This window comes from Onthophagus taurus, chromosome 6, assembly GCF_036711975.1.
Source record: "Onthophagus taurus isolate NC chromosome 6, IU_Otau_3.0, whole genome shotgun sequence".
In the NCBI taxonomy this organism is placed as follows: Eukaryota; Metazoa; Arthropoda; class Insecta; order Coleoptera; family Scarabaeidae; genus Onthophagus; species Onthophagus taurus.
In genome coordinates, this window is record NC_091971.1 from 18,346,153 (window position 1) to 18,366,345 (window position 20,193).

A 20,193-nucleotide genomic window follows, 5' to 3' on the forward strand; every position below is an offset into this window, starting at 1 on the left:
GCGATTAAGCCTTTGATATCCGGTCAATTGGTGGTGGATAGCGAACCTCTTACTGTTTCTGATGATATAAAAATTTTAGGAGTCACATTGGGTTTGAGGAGCATGTGGCCAGGTGCTTGAGGGGTGGGTATGGCGCCCTGCGTCTCTTGTATGCCCATAGGTCTTAAGTAAAAAATTAAAAATTATGCTGTGTGATAGCTTGGTTCTAAGCAAATTAAATCACTGCAACGTTGTTTATGGTCCAAATTTAACGGAAGCGAGTGGGCGTCGTATCCAGAACCTCCAGAACGGTTGTCTGAGGTTTATTTACGGAATTCGTAAATATAACCATATTAGTCATAAGTTGGCAGAGACTGGGTGGTTGAACATGAAGAACAGACGTAAACTGCATGCAACTTGCGTTTATTATAAAATTATTAAGTCAGCGGCCTCCTTACTTGCTGCAACGCCTATCTTTCAGAAGCGATGCCATAACATTAATATAAGGAGGAAAGATGTATTGACGGTACCACGCCGCGCCTCGCACCGATCCTTTTCCTACCAGATAGCTAAAACGTACAATGATCTACCGATGAACCTTATAGGATTGAACTGTATTTCGTTCAAGAGTAAATTAAAATCCTCCCTCCTGCTTGAGTCATCATGACTTTTTTTTTTTATTATATTCTGAGTTACTAATGTATCGCTTTATACTGGCATGTCGTCGTATTTTGTTATTTTGTTTTTTTTTCATTTTGTTTATTAGTATTGTTAAAAACATTCTCATTTTTGCTTTAATATATATTTTCTATATATTCTGGATTAAGTGGAAGAGCAGTTGGTTAATAATCAAACTGAACTTCGTCCAGAAAATAAGTCTATTTTCTAAGAGTGTATTATTATTTTCTTTTCTTTTTTTTGCGACTTATTAATAAATGCATTATTATTATTATTAAAGCTGATAAGATATGTCAATTTATTTGGATCCAAGATATAAAATGAACTTTTTTGATACTGATTTAACTAACAAAGCAACTCTAAAAAGAGGATACTTTAATTAATAATTGGTGATATTTCCACAAGGATCCTTCCAGAAATTAATTTTATAGCGAATTTTGAAAGTTATCGATGAAAATTGCAACATCGAAAATTTTATCAAAACTTCAAGTATTGTTTTCTCAAAAACTAAAGGTTATTTTGTAAAACGAGTTGTTTCACTGGAAAGAGGACACTTTAATTAACACTTTGGGAAATTTTTATACTCATATTCCAAGAAATGGATCGTATACGAATTTTTAAAACTTACTCGGCGAAAATTGCAAAATTCGAAAAAATTGTCGATCATTTCAAAAATTTATTTCTCAAGAACTGAAAGTGATTTTTCAAAACAGCTTTTTGCATTAAAAAGGATACTTTAATTAATAATTGGTGATATTTCCATAAGGATCCTTCGAGAAATTAATTTTATAGCGAATTTTGAAAATTATCGATGAAAATTGCAACATCGAAAATTTTATCAAAACTTCAAATATTGTTTTCTCATAAACTAAAAGTTATTTCGAAAAACCTGTTGGTTCATTGGAAAGAGGACACTCTTATTAACACTTTGGGAAATTTTCATATTAATATTCCAAAAAATGGATTATATACGAATTTTTAAAACTTAATCGGCGAAAAATGGAAAATTCGAAAAAATTTTCGATCATTTCAAAAATTTATTTCTCAAAAACTAAAAGCAATTTTTCAAAACGGCTTATTGCATTAAAAAGAGGATACTTTAATTAATAAATGGTGATATTTCCACAATGCTCCTTCAAGAAATTAATTTTATAGCGAATTTTGAAAATTATCGATGAAAATTGCAACATCGAAAATTTTATCAAAACTTCAAATATTGTTTTCTCAAAAACTAAAACTTATTATCTGCAGTGTCCAAAATCGAAAGGAAATATTAATTCCAGTGAATACTGGAGTACTATAGAGTACTAGTATTAAGTATTATATCCCCCATGACTACTCAAATAATTAAGCATAATTAATACAGCATAATTAAGGAGAATTAAATCATAAAGAAATCATTAAAGGTTTGGAAATATCAAATTTACCATCGACCTTCCAAAGAACAGTGGATAATATTCTAGGAGAATTCACTTATGATGTGTATCAATTGTATTTAGATGACAATAATATTTTTAACTTCTTAATTATTTCTGTATTAATCGTTACAGAAACACAGGAACTGATTAGAAAGAGTTTTCAGAAGTTACAACGGAATGGGGTGAAACCCTTATTAAATAAATGCGATTTTTAAAAAAAGAATTAAAATATTTAGGTTTTTTGATAATAAATGGGGTCGTGAAACCGGACCCAACCAAAACCAAGGCGTTAAAAAAGTATCCAATGCCGAAACCAAAAACTATTTGCTTATTTATCAAAAAATGTAATCCCTTCATAATCTTTGCAAATACAAAATACTCCACATCGTACTCTTCCGGTATACGTGTATAAAACAGTTTCGCAAAACTCCGAATATGCACTAAAAGGCTAACGTTTATTTTACGTGCGTTGTCGTTAAAACACGCCAGACACACATATTCGTTGATTAAACCGAATACTGCAAAGAACTAGAAGTAGCATCTAGCACAAATATTTTGTAATTTTACGAGCTTGCATTTGCAAATTGCTAAATTAAATTACTTAGTGTAATTTGATGAAGACAAAATGTAATACAAAATCTTCGAACGAAATTAAATATTTCAGCGGTTACCAAGAATTAATATGGGATAGAAATACGTCGAATATACACTGGACAAAAAATTTAAGAAATGAGTGACAAAGTTAGAACATCTACACAAATATTTATTGAGGTGTTGAATTCACTTGGATTTTCAGGGATATGGTACTTGCAGACATCAAGGTAATCAACATAATGTTGATATTTGCAGTCAAATTCGTGAATTATGTTACATGTGAGTTAAAATCGTCATGTTGTAGATATCGGCATATTTGGTATGTTACATTTTGTAATGATCTTAACACATGTTCCTAAAAATAAATATTAGTAAAGCAGTTTTATTACTTATTTCCATCTGGAAGAATACGTAGTTATGATTCAAATGACATCACTCCTGTTGAAGCGAAACGGGACTCAGAAAACATTAAGGGCCAGCGACCGCAGTCATCCGATACAAGACCATCTGTAACCTCCAGCAAACCATGAAGTCAATATTTAGAAAAATATTTCGATCGTTAAATAGCATCTGATCTCATCAAGCTGCAACTAAGCACTATGCAAAGAGTAACTGAAAAGCGCAGCTGACTCGATTTCAGCGATGTAAAAAATTCCTTATGCGATTTCTCGATGGGTGATTATCATCCATATCTGCCCATGACTTGCTTCGTGCATGTACAATTTTTGTATTATAGAGAAGCCCTTTTGGTGTATTTGATGCGATCATGAATTTACAGCAACATTTAAAATGTCAAACTGTTAAGATTGAGCTTTCGTTTTCACCCATTGAGGTATAAAAAGGATGCGGATCTTGCTCACACCAGAACATGTATTGTTTGGCGACATAACGAACTGTCTGGCATGCATAATTTGTCCGAAACGTTCGACTTTATTGATCAAATCAATGATTTATTTTATTCCAATGTTGTTAAAATGTGAAATAACGAAATAAGGCAGTTACAAGTTTCACATCCTCAAAAAACATTAAAATTGTTCTTAAGTGCATTTTGAAGTGCTTTATATGTACTCAGCTTTTCCTAATATATTATCTCGACCGGCGTTTAATCTGGTTCTAGAATGTGATTCAGTTGCATCTTTGATTTTGGAGGTGCCATAAGTGCATTGTAATTGTTACAGATTGTGAACTGGATTTTTTTTCTTGTTCTCCTATACCATAATATTTGAGGGGTCTGCACTGGTTGCAAAATCGAAAACGAGTTATACGACTCAGTTAACTTAGTAACTGCAAAATATTTAGCTAAGATAAACATCGATAAAAGAGGCTACTGTAAAATTTGTCAGTTATAGGCCTCATAAAAACTAAGAAATAAAACATAAATTAAAAACATTTATAGAGTACGAAAGTACTTTTAACTGAACCATAACCCACAACTCTGAGTTGCGCATATATTGTAATCTCCAATAAGATTGTTAAGAATTATATTTCAGATTCAATGTACTTTCTTCTTCTTTAATAAACTGGAATCACTGAAATCTTCTTTAAGTTACAACACGTGGGATCTAAATGAATGACAATTGTTGATGTTGAAACATTTATTGCCATGGATATCATGGTGACTTAAGGCCATGGGGTTTACGAGGGCTTATGTCCTGCAGTGGACAAACATGTAAATACATGTAATGTTGTTTAATGAGAATGATGAATATATTTAAGATATCAGAATAAATATATACTATTTGTTTTGAATAAATTAAAATATGACTTCTGAAGATAGTTGAAATATGCTAGCATATGTAACGACGAAAATAAATAATCCACATAACACATCAATATGAAAATACACTTAATTCAAAAAGTGAAAGACTGTTTATTGGGAACACTATGGTTATAATGTATTAAAGGGATTAAACTCAACCCACATAGTACGTCTACTGCGGCTTTAGTGGGACTTGTTTTAAACACTCGAGCTACTGGAAAGATTATATAGTGAAAGGTTTATAATTCCGGAGTTGTTAATCTGGTACCAAAAGTACGAAGATAGAAAATAATCCTATTATAATAATTTTTTTATTTTTTGTGATGTAAAATATATCAAGAAATAGCTTGAGTATCAAACTGATACTAATCGATTGGGCGGATATTCAGGTTCTTTGATAAAGCCACGACAATTTAAGAAAACTAAAGTTTTTAGATGTGGAAAAATTTTTATTATGACATAGTTCTAGTTGATAAATTCTGCTTAAAGTGTAGAATCTTTCAATGACAGTCATCTTCATAACAGACAGAATTCAAATTTGGAAAAATTTTAGAATTTGCTCAGTAAATTAAACCTCTTATAGAATACAATCATTAATATTTAATGTTGATCAATCATCATACTGCCACTGCGGTCCAGTAAGATCCTTACCTCCCGGATAACCTGTCTCCATTCATCGTGATTAAGGATGAAGAAGATGTGCACGGGCATCTTCTTCATCCTCGGATTCTCATTGCTCGAAGAACCTCGTCATCTTGCCACTGTTTACCTTTGGCAGTATATTTCACCCTCAGTCTTCTGGCATGCGTTTCAGATGGCCCAGACATCTACTTTGATCATTTTTAATCATGGCAACAAGTGTTGTCTCTTCGTATAGCTAGTGCAGATCGGTTTTGGTACGGATCCTTCATTCACCTTGCTAACAGATGGTTTCATCGCTCGCACGTGTTGAGGACTTGCTTGTTTCTCACTGTCTCACTCTCGCACATCTCATGATGCTGCGATATATTAGCAATCAAAATTTCATCAAGTACTATATGCTAAGATGCTCTATTTCTCTTATTTGTCTCCTTGTCTCCAGAGATCAAGGAGACACTGAAAGCTGGTGTTTCAAAAAATTTCCAAAAATTTTGTAGTGGCCGATTCTAATTGGTGTCAGATCCGCCTCTGTTTCTAATCATAAGCATATATTTTGTCTTCCCCTCGTTAACTGCCTGCTCTTCTTAACTCTATCTCAAACTACGCAAAGCTCTCCACTAACTTCCATTCTATTCTTGCTAGCAGAATAAGATCATCAGTATAGGCTAAATACTGCACTTATGTATTCATTAATGTTCCCCAGAGTTAATACTGATTTTTTCGCTGCTTTCCCCAGTGTCAAGCTAAAAATTACACAAGAAAGGGAGTCGCTTTGTTACAATCCACTGATGAGGAAAACCCGAAATCGTTCTCTTGCAACTTTCGCTCTACTCCTAGCTTATGCGGCACATCCAACATTTTCATCGTCTGATGCAGATATTATCTTCTTACACTGTTATAAATTTGCTGATAATGATCAAAAACTTCCTGAAACGATTCCTGTATGCTTATATCTTGCACCGTGTCTGTACAATTTTTGTGTTGTTGCTGAGCCAACAAGAAATTTGGTATATTTTATGTGATCATGAACCCACAACAACCTTTAACATGTCATCCAGTTAGTATTGAGCATAGGTTTTCACCATTGAGGTATAAAAAGAATGCGAATCTTGCTCACACTGTGACATGTATTGTACTGGTAACATAACGAATTCTCTGGGATGTGTAACTTGTCCGGATCGTTAATTAATGTTGATTAATTCCGCAATAGTTCAACGAGCAAGATAATGTCCTAAAGCAGAGCGAACTTTAGGTACCATTTCTGCGAAATTTTCATGCACAGGTTAGATAAGCTCTGGTAATCTCCGAAATTGATTCCGCGTATCTTTACAATTTCCTTGATAAAAAGTTGATCAACTATTACTAATTTATTCATTTCTATGCAAAACTCATGTTGTGGTTGATAGGTTTTTCATCTTTCGGTTTTATGTAATCTTTACTTGAGTGCTTTCCGACACACTTTATACACCTTGGTTCTTTATTACAGTATATCTGACCATGTCCATAGGCTTGGCAATGTTACCATTGGGGTAGCGGTTTTTAGACGTTTTCATTGCTTGTATTTCTGTACCATAATGAAGTATATTATTAGTATATTATAGAACTTTATCTTCATTTTTGTTTTTCTTCCCTTAACTCGCATTAATTTGGTTTCTTTAGCGAAAGCGTCCTTGCTGGTGTCCGTAACTTTCATCTTTTTCAATAAATTTAGATAGCTCGCTATCTTAATTACAACTTAACTTATTTCAGTTTCCTAGTCAGTCTAGTTTCAGACACTTTCTTGCAATTTAAATGCAACGACAGTTAACAGCATCTCCTCTGCACCTTAATCTACGCCCATAGTCTGTCCGATGTTTTGAAATACACACTGTTACGTTCGCTGATGATATCAAGCTTCATCTTTCATTTACAATTAACAAATTCAATGCAAATCGTAGTGCATCGTAACTTTACCTTAACATAAATGCAAAGAAGTTATGGGTGATAATATTTGTGTTAACAAATTACCGTTAATCTCTATCGTGTTGACTAGTTTAGTATTATGTGAGATTTCATTGCCTCTCTTCTCATGCTTACCTTACAATTTGATTCTTATATAGTAATAGAACGTAATGACTTATCGTAAACAAGTTCAGCCAAATACGTCCTAAAAATATCATTGGAAAATCTTACTTCTACTAGGTACTTTCCACCACAGCAATAATAATTGCCTTTAAAGAGCTGTGAAAATATCTAAAATTCCATAGCAAGTTCTTTTTAAGCTTAGAATACTATTCCTTCGTAAAATGTACAGTATATTCACGTATATCAAAACCACTATAGTATTCTAGGGTTAAGTTAAAAACTTTAATTCAGGAATAAATTCGGAATAATTTCACCTTACCTCAGACCCGGAACTTTAATGGGAGCTCTTGGGGTTATAATCACTATAAGTGGAATCATTAAATGATTAGTACCTATAAACTGTTTTATGAAAATTTAAAACTGCTGGTAAAATTTTTACTGAGGTAAAATTAATAATCAGCAGAGTTTTAGTAAAATTGTTAAATTATCTGCTTTCAACACAAAGTAATATCATATGCTTAAAATAATGGAGATATACCCCCATTGAATATTCGATGTAAACACGAAAAGTCACGTTTTTCCGTGTTACAAAGACGGCGCGGCGTCACGACGATGTTACGACGTCAAAATCAATATTTTCGGTTTCCATACCGACATTTTACGCGTCCGGTGTCCGTTATTAAACCACGTAGTATTTTCAATACATTAAGTTTCTACCTATGCGAAGTTAGCCCCCAATTAAATAGGATTTTACATGTATAGTATTTTGATTATAACAAGAGAATCACTCAACCGATGTCGATAATCAATATCTCTTTCAAAAGCTTAATCCTTGGCCAATAGGAATATGGAAATGCCCGATTCGAAATTTCTTTCGAATTCGGCTACAATGCCAAAATATTGCGAAGGTACACGAAAATAACGCAAAAATTACTTTCTTTAAGTGGTCATAACTCGTATACGATGTACTCGATTATCAAGATATATACGTCATTCGATTCGCCATAGTTTCTTCTATCGAAATCACAAAATGCCCCATTTCAATTCTCTTGCGTTAACCTTGTACAGGTACAGCCCTCAGAACGACACCGTGTTCGGTGTCCGATTTGTTCCGACAATCCACGCACCAACTTGGTTGAGGGACAATGTAAAGATTATTTTCTATAAACAATTCTTTTTAAATAAGTAAATATATCATGAAAACATATGCAAAAGTTTAAATTGAAATACCACATAATTTGGCAGCCAAAAAGTCCCAAAGGAATCATATTTGATACAAAAAAAAGAGGGCCCCCTTAAAAAGCTTGAATTAGATTGAAGTGGTTTACACTCAATTTTAAATTATTTTATGTTTCGACAATGTTAATAATCAAAGCTTTATAATTTTTCAAGTACAAAATGCAAAAATGTATTTGGAAAAACGAATGGTACCGTTTTTCAAGCACAAATCCAATGAGTAGCGTTCAAAAAGGTTTTATCTGGCAACATTACACCGTTCAAATCGCGAATTATCCCGATATGTTTTGGTAAATTAATAAAATTGAAAACAACTCACCAAATGGACAATAATTTCTTATTTTCTATAAACATCGTTGTTATGACTTTTTAAATCAAACTCTGCTTGTTTGATTATTGTAGATATGAAATATAAATTTAAAAATATCGTATCTTAAGAACGAATTAAGATACGAATCATATCATCATGAAATGAAGAACGTTTTAAACCAAACTTAATGAAGATTTAATGCACCATAACTATAAGGGTGGACAACACCAACCCATAAAAAAGGTGACAGAAAGAACTGTAATAACTACCGATGTCTAACAGTTACAAATTCCTTAAGAAAACTATACGGTCGAATAGTGAAAAAAATGATACAAGAAGAATGGGCACCATGTGAAATGGAAGAACAAGTGGGATTCAAAGCGAGTATAAATAATATATTCAGTCTAAACCAAATCACAGAAAAGAAAGTGGCTACAGCAAGAACAACTCTTCTCTTATTTGTGGATCTCACCACGGCATACAACACCATTCCTCAACAAAAATTGTGGCAAGCGTTATCGCAAACTTCAATGAATGTCACGTTAATCAAGGCGGTACATTAATTATACAGCGGGGGTGAAGCAGCAGTAAAGATAAACAAACGAATATCAGAAAGCTTCAACGTCACCAAAGGCCTCCGACAAGGATTTACACTGTCACCTCTATTATTCAACATACAGGGTAATTGTCAACCTATACGCATAAACTTGGGGATTTGTTCCTTATGACAAATAATGACTAATACGTGAAAAAAATTATATATTTAATCTTTTTTATCAAAGAAAACCGTATGGCTTTTGTTATGTTTTTGCATCTTCCACTGTGGTCCATCTTAGTTCCGAGGTAAGTGTACTCTTCTCATCCTTTAATTAAGATGTTATCATTTAGCACCAGATCTTTTGCTTCTCCGCCCACGCAAAGATATTGTGTTTTTGCTACATTCGTAACCGAGCCTATTATTTTATATTTGGATTAACTTTCTTGCCATATATTCAAGGTCTTCTTCCCCTTGGGCTACTACGACCCGGTCGTCAGCAAAATGTAGGCTGTACAGGGTTGTTTGTTCATCAAGTTCTACGCCCATCCCTCTACATTTCTTTATCCATTCTTCAAGAGCAATCTGCACATATACAGGGTGCAGGTTATATTTCATATCTACAACAATCAAACATGCAGAGTTTGATTAGAAAGTCATAACAACATTTACGCATTAAATCTTCATTAAATATGCATTAAAATGCTCTTTATTTCATGATGATATCTCAATTCGTTTTTGAGATAAAAAAGAGATGCTCTTTTTAAAATTTATATTTCATATCTATAACATTCAACTATACAGAGTTGGATTTAAAAAATCAGAACGACGAAGTTTACGAAAGATAAGACAACATTTATGGTACATTAAATCTTCATTAAATTTGCTTTAAACTGTTTTTTATTTCATGATGATATCTCAATTCGTTCTTGATATACGATTTTTGTTTAATTTATATTTCATGAGACAAAAACAAGGGATGATGCATAATCCAACGTCGTGGCTGCTTCGCTTTAATTATTTGTTGGCCACCTGATACTTCTGCAGGAAGTGTTAAACTTTGAAATTCGATTAGTGCGTTTTATTTTAGTAAAATGACGTAAGTTTTATTTGAAATGTTTCGAGAAAACGAGTAATTTTTTATTGAAAGGTTCAGTTTTAAAACCAAAAAACGGTTTAAAACCGCTTCTCCCAGTCGTCTTTACATTTTTTGTTTATTCACCTCCAGTATTCCTTCTTCACACAATAAATTAAGGAGGGGATGTTTGGAAGTTGATCCGCTAATAACGCATTTTAGTTGATATGCGGGCATTTAAGGGTGATAAAGTGGTTTAGAAAAATAAAACTTATTACTTGAATTAAGTGATAAATCCGTGCTATATTTGTGCTAAGTGTTAGGTGATATTAGTGATGTTGAAATCATCGGATTACTATTTTATGGATGTTAAAAGGTATCGTATTAATTCATTTTTTTGTCACAATAAATCAATTTATCTTTTCTTTCCAGCTGAGTTTCGAGGTAAAATCCAATGGAAACAACATCCATTTGGTGAGTCGTTTTCAATTTTATTAATTTCACAAAACATTTCGGGATAATTCGCGATTTGAACGGTGTAATGTTGCCAGATAAAAACCGTTTGAACGTTACTCATTGGATTTGTGCTTGAAAAACAGTGCCATTCAATAAACGTTTGCATTTTGTGCTTGAAAAATTATAAAGCTTTAATTAATAACATTGTCAAAACATGAAATAATTTGAAATTGAGTGTAAACCACTCCGAATAATACTAGTATAATCTAATTCAAGCTTTTTAAGGGGGGAGTCTTTTTTTTGTATCAAATAAAATGATTTCTTCGGGAATTTTTGGCTGCCAAATTATGTGCTATTTCTAAGTTGCTGGTTGACACAATATCTATCCTTGAAATGATCTGAAACTCAAAAATCAAATGGCGTTCTTTTCTATATACTTGTGATATTATCGTTTGAACTAGAACTAAGCAAAAAAAACATTATTGGTAATATGGCGTCTAATCAAATTAAGATAATCGATTTTGTTCTTGAAATCGATAAGTTTATTGCAAAAAAAACATATGTATATATCGTATCAGTTTCTCTGTAGGTCATACGATACAAAGATGCTATTTGAAAGTGCAGTTCAAATTTCAAATCAATAGAATGACTAGTTTTTTAATAATCGTGTTAACCAGATGTAGAAAGTATGTTTCGAGAAAAATGCACTTACAGTTTCATGTATAACAATGTTATGCGTGTATACGCATTGTTAATTTAACATTTATAACTTCTACAATTTACTACTACAAGATTCCCCAATAAAAAGATATGGATATTTTTTTGCATAAAATAGAGATGGTCTTTTCAAAATTTATATTTCATATCTATAACATTCAAATATACAGAGTTGGATTTAAAAAATCATAACGACGAAGTTTACGAAAGATAAGACATCATTTATGATACATTAAATCTTCATTAAATTTGCTTTAAATTGTTTTTTATTTCATTATGATATCTCAATTCGTTCTAGAGATACGATTTTTTTAAAATTTATATTTCATGACACAAAGAATAAGGGATGATGCATAATCCAACGTCTTGGGTGCTTCGTTTTAATTATTTGTTGGGCACCTGATTCTTCTGCAGGAAATGTTAAACATGAAAATTCGATAGTGCGTTTTATTTTAATAAAATGACGTAAGTTTTATTTGAAATGTTTCGAGAAAACGAGTAATTTTTTTATTGAAAGGTTGAGTTTTAAAACCAAAAAATGGTTAAACCACTTCGCCCCGTCGCCTTTACATTTTTTGTTTATTCACCTCCAGTATTCCTTCTTCACACAATAAATTAAGGAGGGGATGTTTGGATGTTGATCCGCTAATAACGCATTTTAGTTGATATGCGGGCATTTAAGGGTGATAAAGTGGTTTAGAAAAATAAAACTTATTACTTGAATTAAGTGATAAATACGTGCTATATTTGTGCTAAGTGTTAGGTGATATTAGTGATGTTGAAATCATCGGATTGCTATTTTATGGATGTTAAAAGGTTTCGTATTAATTCATTTTTTTTGTCACAATAAATTAATTTATCGGTTCTTTCCAGCTGAGCTTCGAAATAAAATCCAAAGGAAACAACATCCAATCGGTGAGTCATTTTCAATTTTATTAGTTAATTGACTTATTTGATTAAATAGTTTTTATGTTTTAATCAAAATTCTTAAATATTTCGAACTGGCATTTCGACATAATTATTCAGGCAGAGGCAAGCTTTCGTTTGAGATATAAAACATTAAAATCGGTCAAACCGTTTTTTAATTATAGCGAATTTAATCAAAATTAATTTTTTCTTATTGGGGGCTAGACTTCCAGTCGGTAGATACGTGGAGTCATTTAAATAACCGTACGTAGGTAATTAGTAAATTTTGAGATCGGGCATTTCCACCTTCGCATTCATTATGGATCATACTTTCGATCGACACATTGATGACTAAAATTGATTAATTAATTAAGGAGATAATTGATGTGTTTGATTAAATATTATTAAATATTTCGAATCGGGCATTTCAACAACTGCATTTAGCGATAAAAGAATCTATGGCGAATCGAATAACGTATAGATCTTGATAATCGAGTACCTGGTTTACGAGTTATGACCACTTAAAGAAGTCATTGTTGTGTTATTTTCGTGTACCGTCGCAATATTTTGGCGTTTTAACGGAATTCGAACGAGATTTCGAATCGGGCATTTCCACATTCGTAATGGCCGAGAATTAAGCTTTCGAATGAATCATTGATTATCGAAATCGGTTAAGTGGTTCTCTTGTTATCATCAGTATGCTATACATGTAATTGGGGGCTAACTTCGCATAGATTAAGTTTTTCCACAAAACTGATTTGAAACCGAATTGAATTGTTTATTAAAATTTATAATAAGTAGCTTATCATGGCTACGGTTCGACGTGAGTTAGATATCTTATTTTAAGTTTATTCTAGTGGTTTGAATTGAAAATGAAGTTAACTCCGTCATTTTAACAAGTTTAGATTTAAACCTCGTCTGCTGTAATGCAAAATAACAACGAACAGAATACGTAGTTTGGGTCTCTGAGGATCGTCGAGCGTAGAGGAATTTATTTCCTCATTAACAATTCTGAATAATTTTGACAACGTTTCTGTGTTCATATTAATTCTGTGAAATATAGAAATTTAATATGTTACTTGTCTGGTTTAGAGCTTTTATTAAATTATTTAAATTAATTTGTTAAAATGAATTGATTTATTTCTTTTTCTACTAATCTTCCGAAATTATTCTTATTTATTATTATATCAAATTGCTTTAAGGTTATTTTTAAACCTAACCGAAAATAAACACGACATTAGTTTATTGAAGATAATTTAATCAGATTACGTTCAAATCAATTCGAATTCGACAACTCTATTAAATTAAACTGGCGATAATCAATTGATTTAATTGAGTTTAGTTAAGTACTTACCTTAAATGGTTCAATGTGTCCTCATTTCCATCATTAAGAATAAAAAAAGAAAGATTTGGTTCTTAAATATATATATTTTTTATTTCAATTTACATCGATAAGTTAAATTTCTTTTACAATGAAACATCTAATACTTTAAACACATTTACTTAATTAATTAATTTACTTAACTAAAACACATCTTTTGAAACATTAATATCACCCGTATCATCATCTACGCAAACAGATAAAGTTTCTCGGCATAAAGTTATTCACTTAATCCTTTACAAACACTTTATTCGAGTCTTTCTCGAGTTTATCTTAAAATCAACGTTGCTGAAACCAACAGGTTAATTTTTTTCGTTTAACTTTAAACCAATTCGCTGATTTCTTCGCTGAGTTTATTAAGGTTTTTCATTTGGATCTCGGTGGTTCGAATCGACTGGGTCGAACGTCTCTTGTGTCATATAAGAGCAAAATTATTACTCTGGGTGTGATTGTTGATTACGTAAACCCCGGCGCTGTCCGCTCCTCCTGAATAATAATAGTAACTCCAACGGGACGAATGAAGCTGACGATGGATGAAAGATGTTATCGCTTGGTGTACGTCATGGTTTGCAAAACAGAATAAACAGCATACGCAAAATCCCTTAAAAAAGAAAATTAGAACAAATTTAATTTTTACAAAATGTATAACAAATTATATTTTGAAAAAACATAATACAGTCATTACGACCGGTTGGTATGTACATTTTTTATACATAGGTATTGTATGGAAAAAAGAAGAAAAATATTAAAATATATACCAAAAAGCAGTATTTTAGCGCATCTATCACATTCAATCATATCTTTTGGCATTCATTACAAGTTTTTATTCTTGGTCTTCTTTTGGAATATAGATAATAATTTCCCTTCTGCTTGATTGTGCCAGAATTATTATGATCTTCTTGAGTGGGACCAACATGTTTTTCCATGCAATTTTACTACGCAACGAAAAATTTCGCATGATTTGTGCATTTTGTGAACGATTCTGGATTTCAGGCATGATTAATTACTCGCTCTATTGTTGTAAGAACAATCTTTTATTGTTTGTTGATGTTTTCAAGTTATTAATATTAATTATTTTCCATGCAGATCCCGATCTACAGTGTGTCCCAGACTTAAAAAAATTTGAATTTTATTTTAAGGCTGAGGAATTAAGCCCTGCTTGGTGTGGGGAGAATTTTAAGTATATTTTCATATTTTGAAAATCAACTTGGCCTTGATAATGAAGCGAAAACTATTTTTAGTTCAGGTAAAGTAAGGTTTTTGTTCCTGATATGGCAAAATATCAGTGAGAGAAGTTGTTCAGAATGAAAAATTATGGCACTATGCAAAATTTCAGAAAGATCTATTGAGTAAACCACTATATTTTAGATAAGAAATTCAGAACAGCTTTAGAGAATTTAGGCATCGTATAGAAAAGTGTGCAACAAAAGGTGGATGTTATGTTGAATAAACGACAGTTAAGTTTACGTTCGATTTTCTATAAATAAAATAAAATTATACAATATTTATGTTATTTAAACTAAAATGTGATGGTTCAACCAAAGTAGATAGATCCTTCTGAAATTTTGCATAGGACATTTTGAACAACTTTTCTTAATAAAATTTTTCAGTATCATGAACAAAAAGGTTACTTTACCTGAACTAAAAATAGTTTTCGCTTCACTATCAAGGCCGAGTTGATTTTCAATATATGAAAATATACTTAAAATGCTCTCCACACCAAGCAGGGCTTAATTCCTCAGCCTTAAAATAAACTTCCAAAATTTTTAAGTCATTATACCTCTTGTAACATCTATCGTGGGACACACTGTATAATGTCATAAAAAAGCTGAAGGGTATCTCTTCCTTCTTCTCTTTGTAAAACATTTATAGTTGTCTATATTATAGCCTCCTTTGCCTATGTTGTTTCGACTGTTTTTCAGACTTTCTTTCAGGACTTTCAATTTCGATGTTATAATGATAAGTGGAAAGAAGCACTTCCGATTTATTCCTTTTTGGAATATATAAACACATATGTACTTATATTGTTGTTAAACCCATCTTTCTCTTAGATTCGAAAATTCGGCTGGTACAAATGTACGTCTTTTTTATAGTGAATATTGACAAATTGTAAAAAGTTATCAAATACTATGCTTTATAACACAAATCTTTAATCACAGATTTTTCTTGATTTCTTTGCCTTCTTTGAGAAGGTGCCATACCAGTAAGATTTGTCCTTTGATTAGATAATAGCGTCTGATGACCGTCTAATCTTAATGCTGTACTTCTCCGGTTTTGAATGTGTATATTGAGATATAGTGACGCTGATTCCAGTTATATAGCTGTCTTGAAGGTTTCTATTCAACATAAGGAAAATGTTAGATATGGTTGCTGCTTTGGATAGAACATTGAAGTTTCCATAGATTAGTTGTGTACACATAATTAGAATGTGTGACTAACTAGCACAAGAATTCCCAGATGACGCATATCTGATAACGCAGAAGTGGTTTTGTCGGATTTTCTGCATGTTCACATTCGTAATACTGTGTTGCTTTTCTATTGCTTTCGAGAATTATAATAACACACATTTCTGTTGACATCTATATTTTGAATACTAAGACTTTCTGTTTTAAAGCTAGAGCATCTAAAAGTATTATGCAACAAAAATCTGTGAGGTTGTGGCATAATTATTAGCAGACAATTCAATTGGATCTATTTCCAATTCTTAATCTTAATCAGTTTCATGAGCAATATCATATTCTGATAACTATACTTATTCTCCATCTGAATCTTCTACATTCACATTGTTATCTTCACCACCGCTCTCATCCTCTACCAATGAACGTTCTAAGTATCTTTCTCATGTTCACTATTTCCTCCATTTTTCGTTTTAAGTATTGTTCTCTGTCTTTGTAACTATGTAATTGCACTTTCAGGGGAGTTAAAAATGTTTTACGAAAGGGGAACCCGGGTGTGTTGACTGTATGTTTATGTATAATTTTTTGGTTGTAGATACCCTTTTAAAGTTACTACATACAGTAAAATAAGCTAAAATCTATATCAAATGTTTTGATATTATAATTTTCATGTAGTAGCATGTGATACTACTACACGATGAAATGGGGGGATTTTTTCGCCAATAGGCTACACAATCTACCCCAACGGACATGGGACTAGGAATAAGTCTATAATATGCTCCATTTACAAGAAGGGTTTACAAATTATCATGTAAGAATTACATGTTTGTATCTTTCGAGTAATGGATATAAAATATTTACATACATACTGACCTGGCGACTACAGAAGTATGCAAAAAAAGTAATAGGAGAGTATGTAGAAGGATTTCGGAAGATACACCATAGACTAATCATTCATGGTTAAGCAAATACTGCAGATCACCTGAGAATATGATGTTGCTCTAGATTTTCGCCAGGGATTTGCTTCCATTAACATAAGACCTACACAAGCAATATTAAGTCATACACAAGCATGTGTACGCATACAAGAGTAGCTAACAAAATCTTTCAATATGTGCATACATATAATATACAACATGTAGGTATGTGCAGAAAAACTGTTCGGAACTACAGAACTCTTGAACCAAAACTGGCCTAATATTATCCAAGGACTATAAAAGGATTTGGCTCGTATCAACGTTGTTTAATTTGGCACTGGAACATGCCTAATGAAAAATGAAAACTACACGATTTAATTGACAATAATGATACAGATTAGGTCAGATAGAGTCGTGAATGGTGACATGGCGGATGACATAGAGATGGCTTAGCAATTCGTATATCCTGGAATTGATGAGAAATAACAGCCGGGCTGGGGAAATACGGAAAAGAATACTGTTGGCCAACAAAACTTACTATGCAATAGCCCATACAATCAAATATAAGTATATGTATACATAGCAACATAAAGTTCTGGATCTATAAAAGAATTTTAACGTCTATAATGACATATGGCCGTGAGACGTCGACGTTTATTCCGAAAGTGGTATATAGCTTAGATGTCTTTGCGAGAAAGATCCTGAGAAGGATTGTAGACCTAATATTCTCCTAATGGAGATAAGATATAACCAGTAGCTATACAAAGACTACAAGGACTCAATGATTTCAGAGTACATCAAGATTCTCAATTTTTGAGTCGCAGTTTTTATCTCTCCAAAGGATCTGAATAACTTTTCACCGACCAAGGTATTAATGTTCATTGAGAGTATTGGACTCCACGGTGTCTGCTTAGTGTCATGGTGCAAGGTTGGTTGTTTCGCCTACCCGATATGTAATTTATGTAAATGTAAAACATCAAGAACCAGAAATTTAAATGGCAGTACATGTAGTCAGGATGATGGAATGAAGGATCCGAAGGAACTGCTTAAGAGGAAAATATCAGGAGCGAGACCTAGGGAAAAGCTAGAATATGTTAGGGTCCAGAAACTGGAGAAGGGAGGCCATGGTAAGAAAGGAGGCTAGGAACCGATAACGGTCTGTGGTGCCATTAAAGAAAAAGAAGTATCTGATGATGATAGGCAACCGAAACATGAGTGGATAATAGAGATAACATAATGGATAGACAGAATTAAAACAGTAAAAGGTTGTTAACTGCAAGAGCCAATTCAGAGCCAATTTTTACTCTTAATCAGTACCAAAAACAACCGATTTAGATATAAAACTTGAAAATAAGGGCTACAGTTTCACAGTAAAACTTGCAGGTGAAAGAAAATCAATTATATTTTTTATAGAAATATGTAGACCGACGTCAAATAAATTATGCATGATTTCTCTCTAGATTCTCTAGAATTCTTATTCCTCATACATTCTCAGCTGTCTAATCCAACCCAAATGAAGTACATTCCAAATTAGATGTGTAAAACGGTTTAGAAAGCTAGAGAATTTTTTCCCATTTTCTTTTTTTCTCCATAATATTTGTGTGGATACATATACTATACATGTTATATCATATAATTACTAACGATTCATATTAACATTCAGCATTTCACCATGACCTTAGGTTTAAAAAATGGTTTTTTATGATATTGTTCTTGAGAGGCGTATGACGAATCTCTACCATTTGTATAATGAAGAGTAACTCAATGTAGATATCTTTCAGTCATTAATTATCTTAATTGGATCTCTTGATTGCTATTAATTCTACAACCTCAGTCGTTATAGTGAACAGTAAAATCCTTAGCTAAGATGTAACATTCCTTACTCTCAAATAAAACCTTTGTTGAGTGATCGACATAGTTGTAATCCAATTCTTTTCACGGCATGCAATAAAGGGGATGAAGCATTTAAAATTCAAAATAGACTTGACTTGGTTTGTTTCTACAATCATTCGCATTTACGTATTTAGTACGACCAATTTTCATCTTTCGACATTTATGCGGTAAAATTACAACAAAGGTAATTCATTTCATTGTTTGGAGAAAAATGTCGTTTCATTGTAATCGTAGCACTGTTATTTTCGATTTATATTCGAGTAAGAGCGTATAGCAATTTGCGAATTGGTTCGGCTGTGGTAAACAAACGCACCTGTAAGTTAATTACGGTGAGTTCACATTTACACACCGTTAGATTCATACAAAAGCAAGCGAAACGTATCAATTTCTGATTTCTAGGAATTCGCTTTATAACGCCACAATGAAGTGCTTCAAATGTGGTCCAAATGTGCTCTCGTGTTTAGTGTGCGATTTCAATCAATATTATGTTGGTTTTGTGTGCTCTACTAGTTTATATTCAACCAACATTAATAACAATTATCGTAAATGCTCAAAGTTTTTTCTTGGAATTTTAATAGTATACCTACTTCTATTAAAACACCTTTCTTTTTGCATATGTTGAATACATCATATAAAAAATCATCTGAGAAGTATCACGAAATAACACATTATTTGATCATTTTTTGTTTGATCGACGACTTAAATAATTCCAAGAAATCGTTTATTTCATTATTTGGCGTAGACAATAGACAATGTTTGGCGTTTATTTCAATTTATGATGTGATTTAAACGCGTACTTTGCTTTTAATTTATCGATTCAATATTTTCAGAAAAAACAAACTTTCGTAGAGAGAAATATATTCTTCGCAATTAAAAAATAGAATTTGCATACTATTTGAAATTAAAATTAAATTGATAACAAAAATATAAAACTTTATTGATATTAATTAAAATTATTTAAAGCTAAAATTATATTTATTAGAAGTATTAAAAAATTCTTACCTGGGGTGCTATTAATAATACAGAAATGTACTCGTAAATGTAGACATAAGGTGGTGTACTTGGTCTGAAAGGAATTAATAAAAAGTGAAGACCAAAAAGTGGTACTAAAATAATAGCGGCTCTTGCAGCTCTTTTTATTCCAGCCATAGCGGGATCTGACGATCGAGGGTGCATAACGTTTAAAATGACTTTTAAAACGTTGATTAAAAATACTAAAAATAGAACACGTTAAAAGCTA

At 32.2% G+C, this 20,193-nt stretch overlaps 1 protein-coding gene across 1 annotated transcript in view; it reads right to left on the minus strand.

Annotated features, from left to right (window-relative positions):
- Window positions 1-13,774: 13,774 nt before the first annotated feature.
- The window catches only part of LOC111416817 (calcitonin receptor-like), a 77,498-nt gene continuing 71,079 nt past the window's right edge, over window positions 13,775-20,193 (minus strand). The window contains exons 9-10 of the mRNA XM_023048920.2: window positions 19,956-20,167; window positions 13,775-14,348 (exon numbers count right to left, since the gene is read on the minus strand). Of these exons, the coding sequence (XP_022904688.1) occupies window positions 14,163-14,348; window positions 19,956-20,167 (398 nt within the window). The 3' untranslated portion in view covers window positions 13,775-14,162. The remainder of the gene's footprint in view (window positions 14,349-19,955; window positions 20,168-20,193) is intronic.